This window comes from Nothobranchius furzeri, chromosome 2 (genome assembly GCF_043380555.1).
Source record: "Nothobranchius furzeri strain GRZ-AD chromosome 2, NfurGRZ-RIMD1, whole genome shotgun sequence".
Classification (NCBI taxonomy): Eukaryota; Metazoa; Chordata; class Actinopteri; order Cyprinodontiformes; family Nothobranchiidae; genus Nothobranchius; species Nothobranchius furzeri.
Window position 1 is genome coordinate 29,888,620 of NC_091742.1, and position 15,000 is coordinate 29,903,619.

The following is a 15,000-nucleotide window of genomic DNA, read 5'->3' on the forward strand; positions in this document are numbered from 1 at the left end:
ACACCAGAGAGCACTAACCACTCTATCTGCATGGATTTCTGATGTGGGTTGGAAGCCAGCGTCACTTGGCCGAGGTAATTATGGACTAATCGATGCAAAACCACGACTAAAACGCGTCAGACAAACTAGTTAGTACAAAAAGGTGAAACTGTAAAAAATACAGAATATATTCCAGCAACTCAACTTTTAAACCCTGAAGACCTGCAAAGGCTTCCAGAGCCTTTACATGGTCTCTCGGTCTAACCTGAACTGGTTAAATAAATAAACTTTTTCCAGTTTCACCAGTAAATCTAGCTGAAGTCATGATCCAGTTTCAAGTGTAACTGGTCACCAGAATCATATCCCAGTGTGGTACCAGCCTCATGTTCCTGCACCGCACGCCTGAAGAGAGGATTTTAAAACCCTAGAACAGCGTGGCTTTGATAAGAACCCGTGCTACAGGTGGGCAGTTTAACACCTACAGGACACACACACACACACGGTCCTCCAGCTACAACACACACACAGTCCTCCAGCTACAACACACACACACACGGTCCTCCAGCTACAACACACACAGTCCTCCAGCTACAACACACACACGGTCCTCCAGCTACAACACACACAGTCCTCCAGCTACAACACACACACGGTCCTCCAGCTACAACACACACACACAGTCCTCCAGCTACAACACACACACGGTCCTCCAGCTACAACACACACACACGGTCCTCCAGCTACAACACACACACGGTCCTCCAGCTACAACACACACACGGTCCTCCAGCTACAACACACACACACGGTCCTCCAGCTACAACACACACACGGTCCTCCAGCTACAACACACACACGGTCCTCCAGCTACAACACACACACACGGTCCTCCAGCTACAACACACACACACGGTCCTCCAGCTACAACACACACACGGTCCTCCAGCTACAACACACACACGGTCCTCCAGCTACAACACACACACGGTCCTCCAGCTACAAGACACACACGGTCCTCCAGCTACAACACACACACGGTCCTCCAGCTACAACACACACACAGTCCTCCAGCTACAAGACACACACACGGTCCTCCAGCTACAACACACACACGGTCCTCCAGCTACAACACACACACACGGTCCTCCAGCTACAAGACACACTTACATCTTCCCAAAACTCTATTAAAGACGATGAGGATGAAGAGAAAGAGTCCTGATGGATCAAAGGGATGCAGGAGACAAACACCAGAAGCAGAGATGAGTTCAAACCGGTTCAGAATAAGAGACGAGTGATTTAACCGTAACCCTCTAGTCAGCAGGTCCGATAGAAACTTACATCAAACTGGTCGAGGGCAGAAGTGGGAGCAGTGAGGAAAGCCAAGAAGGAATTCTGGGAATCCTGGTGCTTGACACCTATCGACACAGAACAAACTCATTAAAGCATCACAAGATGACTGAAGGGGTCACGGGACCAACGCCTGCAGGGCTTTCATACGGCCTCCGTGACATTACCTTCTTGTGCACGCTCACGTGCACTAAAGCTGAGCCTAGAGCTGCTGACTACAGACGAACCTTCTTCCTTCATCAACACTCACTCACCGAGTCCGTCAGAGCCCGGGCTGCATCAGGACTTTAGCTACGGCTAGTAACCTTTAAATGTTGCGTTTACCCCTTCGCAGCCGCAGCTCCTCGGTCTCCTTCTTCAGCCGCTCGATCTCCGCCAGCAGCTCCTGGTTTTCAGTCTCCACCTCCCGCAGTTTACTGGAAGACCGGAGACAACAGCACATCAGCTCCTGGACTCGAGGAGAAGCCGGCGTCACGGTGACGAGTCCTTACCATTCGGTGGAGATGCTGTCGGCCTTCACCTTGTTCAGCTCGTCCTGGATGCTCTGCTTGGCTCTGATCTCAGTGTCCAGGGCAGACTGCAGCTCCAGACGCGCAGACATGTCCAGCTTGGCAAAGCGTCGCATTTTCCATGGCATGTCCTGAAACACAGAGGACAGGAAGTCATGTTTTACATCCCAGCTTTGGTGCAACAGGGGCGAGTCTACCCCTGGCCCTGGTCTCCACATGCAGGTTGGGTTAGCCTGCGTTCCCACACACAACAGTGGTGTTTATAAATGACCAAACAGCCCATTCTAGCTGCCTGTGAAAGAAGCAGCTTCATGGACCAACATGAGCGCCTGCAGCCGGGGACAGTGGCTCTCAATGAGCTGGACTTGCTTTGAAGCTAAATAACATCAACTTCACGATAGAACTGAAGGTCTTCGTAGAAAACGAGGTGCTGAGGTGAGACATGCTACTACGTCCATTAGGGCTGCTCAATTAATCGAAATTTAATCACGATTACGATCTGAGTTTTGAAAGATTATAAAAAACAAAACAAGCCGATTATTTGCCCCTCCCACTTGCGCTGCCCTGAGTTACAAATGAAGCGCTCTTCCTAGGGTGTTTGTCAACTTGGCGACTTTGACGCTATTTCTAACAGCTTCTCAGACCCCCTTCTTGACTTTTTAAATGTTAAAAGTGCCTAACGAACACCTCAGAAACATCTCTGGTAACCCTTAGCTACTTTCTGGATAACTGTCGTCGACATTTCCTGCAGGTTAGCTAAACACTCCGCCTGCGCTCCGTACCGTTCTTCACAGCATTAGGAAAGGGAATGATGTAGTGATGTGTCGGTCGCTAAAGAAACGGCTCTCGGAGCCGGCTCCCTGTTGGATTAACCAGAGTGAGTGACACACACCACACCTGCGGACTCCTGAGCCACTAAAAACGGCTAAATGTGCGCGTGCTAAACACACGTGCAGCTTGCCCCGATTGCTGTGAGACCGGGTTGGGAGGTGTGTGTGCAGCTGTGGTTGGGACAATTATTATATTAACTGATGGACTTGTAAATAGTTTATAAATAAGGTAGAAATAAGTTCCTCACGCTGATGAATAATAACTAATCTCTCTGAGGACACGGTGCTAGTGCACTCTCCTACAGCACCTTGACATGACTAAATAAATGTTATGCAACATTTTATGAACATCAATTTATTTGCATTTATTTGTTATAAATGCCACTGTATAATTCTTGCTGTCAGTATTTGCCAGATATTGGTATTTGGGTCTGTACTGGTTAGACTTAAATGAGTTAAACCAAGGTCTATAGCCCTTGGGTCATAAACTATGAGCTGTAAGTATATTGGTCTTTTTATACTGGGAATCAGGAGTTATTTTAGTGATCATCTTGTTTCTTATTTATTTTTGTCCTGATTGTGCCCTGAGCAGTTTTATGACTGAATAAAAACAAATAAAGTCAACATAAATAGAAAAATCGTCCTAAATAATCGTGATCTCAATTTCAGTCACCATAATCGTGATTATTATTTTTGCCATAATCGAGCAGCCCTAACGTCCATGACTGACGTGGTACGGAGACGGTTTAGTGTGAACTCATGTGCTGCTACAGCTGAAGAGTAAATTACAACCTCAGACCAACACAGTCGGCTTCTAGAGGAGACGTTTGTTACCGTGGCTCTGGCTCCCAGGCTGCTGCTCCTCAGACCCTCCAGCTCCTCCGTCATCTTAGTGGCCAGAGCCTGAAGGTAGCCTCGAGCATCCTTCTCATCGCTCACCCTGCAGCGCACACACACACACACACACACACACACACACGCACGCACACACACACACACACACACACACACACACACACACACACACACACACTAGTGACCATTTATAAATCCACAAACAGAAATTATGAGCTCTAAATTTCCTTCCTTTCTCTACAAACTAAACTATTCAGGTAAACTTTCAAATATTATTAAAAATCAAAGATTTTGAGGAATCTCAGGCAGAAGCCAGTGCTTAAAACGGTCTACCAACACAAGAGGAGGAGGAGGAGAAAGAAGCTGCTTTTAGAACATCCTTGTTCCAGATTTTCTCCCTTGCAGCTGCACTGCACCACCACCAGGGGGCAACACTGGTCACCAATTCCAGGGGCAAGTTCAGACATTGGTGTGTATGTTTGGAATGTGCTGTGGCCGTGATGCTGAATGTGTGTGTGGCATGTGTGCTATGTGAAGCCTTTAGGCTCGTCCACCAGAGAGAGGCTGAGCAGCTGGCGAGGTGTCAGCTGCCATCGGAGAGGATCTGAGAGGAGGGCGGGTCGAGCAGCTCCACCATCCCCAGAGGTATGTGACACACGCTGCAAATTTACAGTAGAAAGGAACCCAACACACTGCTGGCGTGCACGTCTCAGCTTGAGCCATAGCATGAGTGGGAGCGTAGACGCCTCGGAGCTGGACTTTGGGACACACGAGAAGCTCGCTGCGTGTGTGTGAGGAAGGAAGTGTTCGGGGGGGGGGTTGTTGCGAGGCTTACCACTGGATGATTTCTGTGATCTGGGCCTCCCAGTGAGCCACACTCTCCTTCTTATCTGCCAGCTCCCTCATCTCATCCTCCAGCTGCCGGTTAGAGCTGCTCACCTTCTCAAACATGGTGGTCAACTGAGCAAACACACAGATCATCGAATGAATTCAACAGGGTGAGCCACAGCTGGCACTGAACACACACGTAGACCACGTTGTGTGTGTGTGTGTGTGGAGACATAACCATGACAACATTACAGGTCTCAAACGGCCTGATTGCTTAAATCCTCCCTTTGCAGGTACGTGTTTGGTGCGTTGCACCTGGCCAGGACAGCTGAGGCAGCTATTGAACGGTGTTTGAGATCGCTGGGTCCAAAAACTGGTTTGTAACCATTTCTGAAGTCGTGTGAGCTCATAAAACATGTCTGTCATCAGCAGAGCAGTAGCAGAGTTTCACACTGGAAACCAACCACACAGGTGCCGTCCAGGCCTGACTGCTGTTGGTCTTCCACACATGAACCAGTCCAGAGCCGCTGATGGAACCAGTAACAGCAGCCAAGAGCTAAGAGCTCTTCTCAGTGTGGTGTTGTGCTTCTGAATGCAACCCCGTAGAATCAGGATCATTTCCTGGATTTAATCACATGAAAACCACGACTCCTTTATTTGTTGATGTAAAGCCAGTTATGAATGTTCAGGAGCGTTATTCAGCATATTTTTATAGAATGTGCCGTTTCTCAAGTGATCAGTTAAGATCATGGATGTAGCTTTGGGGGGTACATGTCCCCCCATTTTTGTCCCCTGCACTTTTTACCGTCCATAAACAACATTACACTGTATTAGAGGCTCTGGTTGAGCACAAGGACCAAGCGGAAAACAACTGCCTGTGTTGAAGCGCCCCCCCCCCCCCCCCCCCCCAGTCACAGCTAAAATGGTTAAGAGAGACCAACAGCCAGAGTTGTATAACGTAAATCTGATAAAGAACTTCAGAAAACCCTTTGGAAAGAATTTGAAGCGGTTTATAATTTAAATGAAGTGAAAACGTTCCCCTCATGTATTAACCTGCATTCATCCTCCAGCATGGACCTTACATGGGGGTACCACAGGGCTCCATTCTTGGACCTCTCTTGTTTGCTGTGTACCTACTGCCATTAGAAGAGATAGTCAGGAAACATAGCCTTCAACTTGTTTCCATGTCATTTTCATGGTCTTGACCTCTACTTCCAGATGTTGGTGCCAGATGTTTCTTTCTCAACCTCTTCTCAGTTTTCCTTGTGGGTTCCATCTTAGGGCTAGTCTAGTAATTCTGTCCATATGATTTTATGCCTCTGCATTTCTTTATTCCTTCTTCTGCAGGCAGCTGATTAGTTTTCAGCCATGTTTCCTGTTGTGATGGTTTCTGGCCGATGCATACTCATTACTTTGCGTAGGCAGCTGCTGATGAAGCTACGCACTTCTGTTGTGATTACTACTGTGGTGGAGTAGAACTGCCTTCCTGGTATTACTTTGTTCGTTCTTTCTGTGCTTTTCCTCGTAATCCATGTCTTTGTTCTTTTTTTTACAGTTTAATAAAAACTATTGTTTTACGTGAGAACGACGTCGCCCTCTACTGCTCCACTCCGTCATTGCAATAATTGAAACATCAGCTTAAGACCTGTTTGTGCTCTTTAGCCTTCAGCATTGTGCTCCCTGCGGTGAACAATGTATTGTTTTATTGTCTGTATCAACTTTGTTGTTCTTTCACTGGTTTTGTTCTTGTTTATGTCATGCCCAGCACTTTGGACCACCTAGGAACGTGTGGAAAGTGCTTTAAAAATAAAGTTGATTGATTGATTGGAACGAAAAAGCGGATCGATTAAGCTTTTCAAACTACATGAATAGAAAAGAGCAGTAGCAATAAATATCCTCTACATTTTATCAGTGGCAGCTTTTCAGAACAAGTCACGTTTTCCTCCTGCTGTTAAGATGCCTCCCACCTACTAGAAACCATTTCACTTGGGGCCCTCCTGATCTTCCAGGAGCCACTTCCAAAGCCAACAGGCCAGGATCCAGGGTCCTTCCATCACACCGTGCAGCAGTCTTTTATTTAACCGTGTTTTTTTCTTTGGCACGGCTGCGGGAGAGGGGCGGAGGAAGGAATGTGATGAAGGAGTTGAGCCGTCAGACGGGGTTAGCAGGGGTTGCAGGAGCAGTAAGAAGCTGAGACAGCAGGACAGGAGGCTCTGAAGAGAAAACAGAGCAGCTCGTCTTATTCTGCAGAGCTCCACAGCAGATACCGTACCTTGTCTAGTTCACTGGACAGCTTCTTTTTCTCCTCGGTGAGCTGGATCCGCTCTGTCTCATACTTCTGCTTGTACTCCATCTCCAACTCTTCCCGTTCAATTTGGCTGGAGGAAACAAACACAGCCGTCATACATGAAACCCGGTCCCTACCAGGCGCTCGCACTGCGGTCTGAACCTTTACAGAAGTCTTCCACACCCAGACTGGGGACTCTCTCTTAGGCCAAGACACACTCGTGCAGCTAGAAACTGATACAGCTGTGTGTTTAAACTGAATTAAACAGCAGAGGGGAAATGCTTCAACAACACGAGGCAGGAAGGGTAAACTACAGGGTAGAAAAACACAAGTGAACCAAAACAGGATCTAATCAACTCTAAATGTGATCAGATGAGATCTTCAGTGGAAAAACAACAACCTTTATACCATAAATGACATTCAAATCTAGAGTGGAAACATGTTTAATAAGCTTCACCCTTATTTATCTGATCCTACTTGTTATTACTCTGATTAGTCAAATCTGAACAGACACATAAACTGTTTTAATTGAGCGTTTTATTCTAAAAATATCATATTTTATCATTTATTTCTGCAAATCTTAATGCAGTGTTGTAAACCATGTGACTAACTGGAGCCAACAGAAGGGTCATCAGAGATGATGCACCTTTCACTTCCACAGGATCTGGTCATGAAATTAAATATACGACAAAGCTGACAGCGTCTTATGACTGTGTCGTGGCGGCGTGGCCAGGTGTGCAGCATTACAGCGTGGCACAACAGAGGGAGGTGTCATGATCACATGGGGAGTTGCTGCCCATCTCCGGCCGGCAACCATATTAAAAATGAAATAAACCATTTTTAAAGAGATCTAGCCGAGATGATAAACGGGAGGGATGCCGAGCTCCAGGAGCTTCACTACGTTAGAGCTGGGGGTCAGATCACGGGGGCTGTGGGGGACAGCCACCTTTAGGAGCGGCCTGTCAAAGAAACATAATGAGCACGACTAAAGTTATGTCCAAGATAAATGGAAGTCTGCACCAGCACAGAGACCGCCCCAGACCCCCTTTAGAACGCCATTGCAGGATGTTTTGTAAAGGACACGATTGCGCAACATTACCACCAACATCTGACCACTTATAAACGAGCTAAGGTTCCCCGATGCCGGCTCAATGTTGCAGCAAACTGGCAGCATTCCGGGTTGTTCCTGGCTCAGACTGAGGCAGAGGCGGTACCATCCTGACCGTGCACCAGCACATGCGTACTCTTGTGCATTCAACTGCCTCACCTTTTTAAAGGCCAAATATGTTTTCGTTAAGTGTTCTAATCTAAGCTTCTGTTGATTCGTGGAATATTACATTTGACAACGTTTCAAGTGAAACTAAACTGGTTTGCTGCTAAAAATATGAAATAAAACAACAAAATTATCAGGCTGAAATAACGGACTCTTATTATGAAAGGCTCAATAACATGCATCAGATTGGTGTTTAGTTCCTTTTTCCATCTGATATTTATAGTTACAATATTTTTATATATTTGACCTACATTTCAGTAACATGTTTAGTTTGTATCAGTAACACTCATCTTAGTCTAAATAACATAAATATACGCAGTAGGATATAATGCACTTCATTAACATGCATTTGTGTTGGACATGCTAATAACATGTAATTTCTGCTGCTAACTATGTAACGGTGGCGTGTCTGTTATGTACCGGCTGGCAATAATCCAGCTCAAAGATAGAAGCGTTGGTGAATTATATACTACAACGGCTTGCTGTACTTCCTGCTCCAGTGTGTGGAGCAGACTTGTAGCAGTCATGTGACTCGTACCTGCAGCGGTTCTGATCCGTAGCGCTGCAGGATGCTGAATAAACAGCACAGTGGGGACTTTTCATCCGCTTGTAGAGTTTAGTCTTTCTTAGTTTTACCATCGTTATAGATTTTTCTGTGCACCACTTGATCGCGACACTGCTACCCGTTAGCTTTAGCATTAGCCAGTCTGCGTGTAGCTGCACTTTTGATCCCAAACTTTGGACTGGTTCTGCCTTTGTTGGTTCCTTATTTCCCTCCGCTGCATCCAGATGACCTCACTGTGCGCCAGTAAAAAGCATTTTTCTTACTTTTGTTCAATAAAGTTCTGGTGAAAATAGTAATTCCTAGACGTTGCACCAGTGCTACGTTTAAAAACAGACACCACTGTACAGCCCTGCTCTGATATGGAAGAGCCTGGGGAAAATCCGGACGTCAATAGCACCAACCACAGATATTTACCAGCTAGCAAGAAAAGCTATTTTTGATCTTTGTCTGTAGCGGTTTTAGCGCTTTTCGGTGCACCGCTGCTGATACAGTGCCCCGCAGTGGCGCAACGCTGCAACTGCAGTTAAAATAACCTCCATACAGCTGGGGGCAGAGTGAAGTCAGGCTGGGGCGGCACCAAAACAGCTGGAGGCGGCCGCCACGCTAATTTAAACGCAGGAAAAACCCTGGTATTGTTTTCTAAAATAATCTAGTTTCAACAACATGTTGATACCTTTCCAGAGATTAACAGTAAAACTACACAGCGTCTCGGAGGTTTTCCCAAATTAGAGAATGTCCGGGTTTTGTCCCGTTAATATATATATATATATATAGTAAAATCTCATCTGGGTCATGAAACATAGAAAACACTTCAACCCGATGGACAGGTAACCTAGAAACGGTCTATCTACAGAAACACCACTAATCCAGCACTAGTTCCACCAGACGAGGGGCTGAAATCATTTATAGTAACAGAAGTTACCTCAAAGAATCGCTGTGAAAGAAAAACATGAAGAAGAGATGAATGATGGGTGCAACATCCACCGACTGTGGAGTCAGAACCGGTTGGATGTACCTCTCTCTGCGTATCTTGTCCAGTTTGTCTCGGAGCATCAGGATCTCCTTCTGCAGGGTGAGCTGTTGGCTCTCAGCATCTCTCAGCTCTTTGCGCTGGGCCTTTAGCTCAGTGCTATGCTGCGCCTCTCTGCGTGCCAGCTCCTGCTCGTACACCAGGGTCTTCTTCTCCATTTCTGCACGCAGACGCCCCGCCTCCTGGGTCTGGTCTGCTAAAGCTGGGACGGAGGAAGAACCAGCCTGCTTCACCTGAAAGGTGAGGAAAGGTGTTAAATCATGCTGGTTTCTCCTTTCCTGCTCCGTCAGAAGAGCCTGCGATTCACCTTCAGCCCTTCCAGCTCCTCCTCCAGCTGCCTGCTGTACTGCTCATTACGCTCTCGGAGCTTCTTCTCTTTCTGGGCCTCGGCTGACTGCTCCTCTGACTGCACCTCCATCTGACAGCACACAAACAAACGCCACTGACGGGATGTAATCAAACACCCGGGCTCTCCTACCCACAAACATCTAAACCACAGGTGATGAAACAAAGCTGCTGGACGAATCTAACTAGTTTCATTTGATCATGTGACTGTATTCCAGCGCTGTTCTCTTTGGGTAAATGATGCACAAAAACATAACAACTGTGAAGACAATCTCCCACAACACCACTCAGAATGGTTTCCGGCTGGAGTCAAATGCAGCCACAGCAACAGTTATTACAGGTATCCTTGTGAAGAGGGAGTACACACAGTAGTACACAGTACCACAGTAGCTTAGATCACCAGAGGAAGACAGAACAGAGTGACGCTAACAACCACAGGGAGTCTACTCTACCTCCTTCTTGGACCTCTCAGCCTTTCGCACCTCAAGGCGGAGAGCCTCAACTTTCTGATTCTGGCTCTCCATCTCCTCCTCCTTGTCCCTCAGCTGGCGAGTGAGGCGCTGCTTCACAGACCTGAAAATGACCAGAGGAAACGCTGCACTTAGGAATGGGAAACGGTGTAAATACGAGTCTAATTGAAGCGTTTCATGTCAGGGGGCCATTCAGGTAACGCCAGGGGTCAAACTAGGGTTCTACCTGAGCTCTGTTAGCCTCTCGTTGAGCTCAGAAAACTCCTGCATGGCCAGTTTTCTCTGGCTGTGGGCTTCCTTCAGCTCTTTGGACTGAGACTTCATCTTCTCACTGACCTCTAACAGATCCTGTTTGGAGCAGCAACAGAGCATTAAAGGAAACTGTTTTCATAAGAACTACAGTCAGGTCCATAAATACTGGGACATGGACACAATGCTAACATTTTTGGCTCTCTACACCAACATGGATATCCAATGAAAGGAACAAGATGTGCTTTAACTGCAGACTGTCGGCTTTTATTTGAGGTATTTACATCTAAATCCGGTGATCGGTGTAGGAATTACAACAGTTAGCATATGTGCCTCCCACTTGTTAAGGGACCGAGAGTAATGGGACAGAATAAGAACCATAAATCAAACAAACGTTTCAATACTTGGTTGCAAATCCTTTGCAGTCAATTACAGCCTGAAGTCTGGAACACACAGACATCACCAGAGGTTGGGTTTCATCCCTGGTGATGCTCTGCCAGGCCTCTACTGCAACAGTCTTCAGTTCCTGCTTGTTCCTGGGGCCTTTTCCCTTCAGTTGTGTCTTCAGCAAGTGAAATGCATGCTCAGTGGGATTCAGGTCAGGTGATTGACTTGGCCATTGCAAAACAGTCCACTTCTTTCCCTTCAGAAACTCTTTGGTTGCTTTTGCAGTATGCTTTGGGTCATTGTCCATCTGCACTGTGAAGCGCCGTCCAATGAGTTCTGAGGCATTTGGCTGAATATGAGCAGATAATGTTGCCCGAAACACTTCAGAACTCATCGTGCTGCTTTTGTCAGCAGTCACATCATCAATAAATACAAGAGAACCAGTTCCACTGGCAGCCATACATGCCCACACCATGACACTTCCAGCACCGTGCTTCACTGATGAGGTGGTATGCTTAGGATCATGAGCAGTTCCTTTCGTCTCCATACTCTTCTCTTCCCATCACTCTGGTACAAGTTGGTCTTAGTCTCATCGGTCCGTAGGACGTTGTTCCAGAACTGTGAAGGCTTTTTAGATGTTGTTTGGCAAACTCTAATCTGGCCTTCCTGGTGTTGGGGCTCACCAGTGGTTTACATCTTGTGGTGAACCCTCTGTATTCACACTGGTGGAGCCTTCTCTTGGTTGTTGACTTTGACACAGATACACCTACCTCCTGGAGAGTGGTCTCGATCTGGCCAACTGTTGTGAAGGGTGTTTTCTTCACCAGGGAAAGGATTCTTCCGTCATCCACCACAGTTGTTTTCCGTGGTCTTCCGGGTCTTTTGGTGTTGCTGAGCTCACCGGTGCATTCCTTCTTTTAGAGAATGTTCCAAACTGTTGTTTTGGCCACGCCTAATGTTTTTGCCATCTCTATGGTAGGCTTCTTTTGTTTTTTCAGCCTAATGATGGCTTGCTTCACTGATGGTGACAGCTCTTTGGATCTCATCTTGACAGTTGACAGCAACAGATCACAAATGCAAATAGCACACTTGAAATGACCTCTGGACCTTTTATCTGCTCATTGTAATTGGGATAATGAGGGAATAACACACACCTAGCCATGGAACAGCTGAGATTGTCCCATTACTTTTGGTCCCTTAACAAGTGGGAGGCATATATGCAAACTGTTGTAATTCCTACACCGTTCACCTGATTTGGATGTAAATACCTCAAATAAAAGCTGACAGTCTGCAGTTAAAGCACATCTTGTTCGTTTCATTTGATATCCATTGTGGTGTATAGAGCTAAAAATGTTAGCATTGTGTCGATGTCCCAGTATTTATGGACCTGACTGTATGCTGGTTTTAAAGAACTGTGGGTTTCTCCCAGCATGACAAAAACACAGAATTGGTTCGTCTTTAATTACAAAGAAGGTTTGGTTTTTCCACCTTCTGTAAGTCGTCCCTCTCCTGTGTTACACTCTTCATCTGTTTCTCCAGAGTTTTGACGTGTTTGAACGAGTCCTCCAAGTCCCTGCGAGCTGATGTCACATCCTCCAGCTGCTTCTCCTGCTGACTTGAGTCTGACACACAAAAGGTTTTCAGTTTCATGACATCGGTTTCGTTTATGTTTTTCTTCTGACTGATGGATCAGCGGCATTTATCACAAGTAACATCGCTTCATCTAAAAACATGCATCATTAGAAGACTCGCTCCGTTCACCCAACACTTTTGTTGATGATGGTGAAATTTCATCACTGTGGTGACTGCAGCCACATATCAGTCACTCCAACTAATACTTCCTCGCTCGCCCACGGAGCCTTCATCTTCCTTGCGTGTATCACGGTGAAGTGCTCGGTGTTGAGTGAGTGTGCTCGTCAAAGGCATGCTCATGAGTTATTTTAACAGCTCAGAGAGAGCAAGCAAACAATACCTGTATTCATAACACATGTATTTATAGAGAAAAATGTGCTGACCAGCGATCTGCTTCTTGAGAATGTCGATCTCGCTCTTCAGACTCCTGATCTCCACTTCCTTGTTGGTGTCGAATGGTCTCTCACCTGTCGGGTGCTGTAGCGCCTGCACAGTCTGGGTTGACTCTGGAACGCAGAAGAAATATTTGTTTCTTAGATTTCACAAAACCTTCTAAGTGAAACTGTAGAGACTTTGTGTGTGGGAATGCCCAGGTCTGACGACTGCACAGGTGACCCTGAAAAGATCCAAACTGGTGGACATTTATTTGTTTTTATCTTGGGGGTTGTCTTTTTTACTGTACAGCACTTTGGTGAGCTGTCATGCTGTTTTTAAATGTGCTATATAAATAAACATGGTATGGCATGGCATGGCATGGCATAGTATGGTATAGTATGGTATAGTGTGGTATGGTATGGTAATGGTATAGTATGGTAATGGTATAGTGTGATATGGTATGGTGTGGTGTGGTATGGTATAGTGTGATATGGTATGGTATGGTATAGTGTGGTATGGTATAGTGTGATATGGTATGGTATGGTATAGTGTGGTATGGTATAGTAAGGTATGGTGTGGTATGGTATACTGTGGTATGGTATAGTGTGGTATGGTATGGTATAGTGTGGCATGGTGTGGTATAGTATGGTATGGTATAGTGTGGTATGGTGTGGTATGGTATGGTATAGTGTGGCATGGTGTGGTATAGTATGGTATGGCATAGTGTGGTATGGTATGGTATGGTATATTGTGGTATGGTATGGTATAGTGTGGTATGGTATGGTATAGTATGGTATGGTATGGTATGGTATAGTGTGGTATGGTATAGTGTGGTATGGTATAGTGTGGTATGGTACAGTAAGGTATGGTATAGTGTGGTATGGTGTGGTATGGTGTGGTATGGTATGGCATGGCATGGTATTGTATGGTATAGTTCGGTATGGTACAGTGTGGTGTGGTATGGTATGGTATGGTGTGGTATGGTATAGTGTGGTACGGTATGGTATGGTATAGTATGGTATGGTATAGTATGGTATGGTGTGGTATGGTATAGTGTGGTATGGTATGGTATAGTGTGGAATGGTACAGTATGGTATGGTATAGTGTGGTATGGTATGGCATGGCATGGTATTGTATGGTATAGTTCGGTATGGTACAGTGTGGTATGGTATGGTATAGTGTGGTATGGTATGATATGGTATAGTGTGGTATGGTATGGTATGGTGTGGTATGGTATAGTATGGTATAGTGTGGTACGGTATAGTGTGGTATGGTATGGTATAGTATGGTATGGTGTGGTATGGTATGATATGGTATAGTGTGGTATGGTATGGTATAGTATGGTATAGTGTGGTACGGTATAGTGTGGTGTGGTATGGTATGGTATAGTGTGGTATGGTATAGTGTGGTACGGTATAGTGTGGTATGGTATGGTATGGTATGGTATGGTATAGTATAGTATGTTATGGTATAGTGTGGTATGGCGTGGTATAGTATGGTATGGTATGGTATAGTGTGGTATGGCGTGGTATGGTATGGTATAGTGTGGTATGGTGTGGTATGGTATGGTATAGTGTGGTATGGTGTGGTATGGTATGGTGTGGTATGGTACAGTATGGTATGGTATAGTGTGGTATGGTATGGTATAGTGTGGTATGGTGTGGTATGGTACAGTATGGTATGGTGTGGTATAGTGTGGTATGGCGTGGTATGGTATGGTATAGTGTGGTATGGTGTGGTATGGTATGGTATAGTGTGGTATGGTATGGTATAGTGTGGTATAGTATGGTATGGTATAGTGTGGTATGGTGTGGTATGGTATGGTATAGTGTGGTATAGTATGGTATGGTATGGTATAGTGTGGTATGGCGTGGTATGGTATGGTATAGTGTGGTATGGTGTGGTATGGTATGGTATAGTGTGGTATGGTGTGGTATGGTATAGTGTGGTATGGTGTGGTATGGTACAGTATGGTATGGTATGGTATAGTGTGGTATGGTATAGTATGGTATGGTATAGTGTGGTATGGTGTGGTATGG

At 45.8% G+C, this 15,000-nt stretch overlaps 1 protein-coding gene across 5 annotated transcripts in view; it reads right to left on the minus strand.

Annotated features, from left to right (window-relative positions):
* The window catches only part of cdc42bpab (CDC42 binding protein kinase alpha (DMPK-like) b), a 107,233-nt gene that overhangs the window by 23,657 nt on the left and 68,576 nt on the right, over positions 1 to 15,000 (minus strand). For 4 of the 5 annotated variants that reach the window (XM_070545654.1, XM_070545655.1, XM_070545639.1 and 1 more), the window contains exons 12-23: positions 12,970 to 13,092; positions 12,443 to 12,576; positions 10,545 to 10,666; positions 10,301 to 10,421; positions 9,811 to 9,921; positions 9,489 to 9,736; positions 6,621 to 6,726; positions 4,356 to 4,480; positions 3,500 to 3,605; positions 1,818 to 1,966; positions 1,651 to 1,742; positions 1,318 to 1,394 (exon numbers count right to left, since the gene is read on the minus strand). In XM_070545654.1, coding sequence (XP_070401755.1) covers positions 1,318 to 1,394; positions 1,651 to 1,742; positions 1,818 to 1,966; positions 3,500 to 3,605; positions 4,356 to 4,480; positions 6,621 to 6,726; positions 9,489 to 9,736; positions 9,811 to 9,921; positions 10,301 to 10,421; positions 10,545 to 10,666; positions 12,443 to 12,576; positions 12,970 to 13,092 — 1,514 coding nt within the window. Of the gene's footprint in view, positions 1 to 1,146; positions 1,195 to 1,317; positions 1,395 to 1,650; positions 1,743 to 1,817; positions 1,967 to 3,499; positions 3,606 to 4,355; positions 4,481 to 6,620; positions 6,727 to 9,488; positions 9,737 to 9,810; positions 9,922 to 10,300; positions 10,422 to 10,544; positions 10,667 to 12,442; positions 12,577 to 12,969; positions 13,093 to 15,000 lie in introns of all 5 variants that reach the window. The other variant, XM_070545663.1, reaches the window with a different exon arrangement.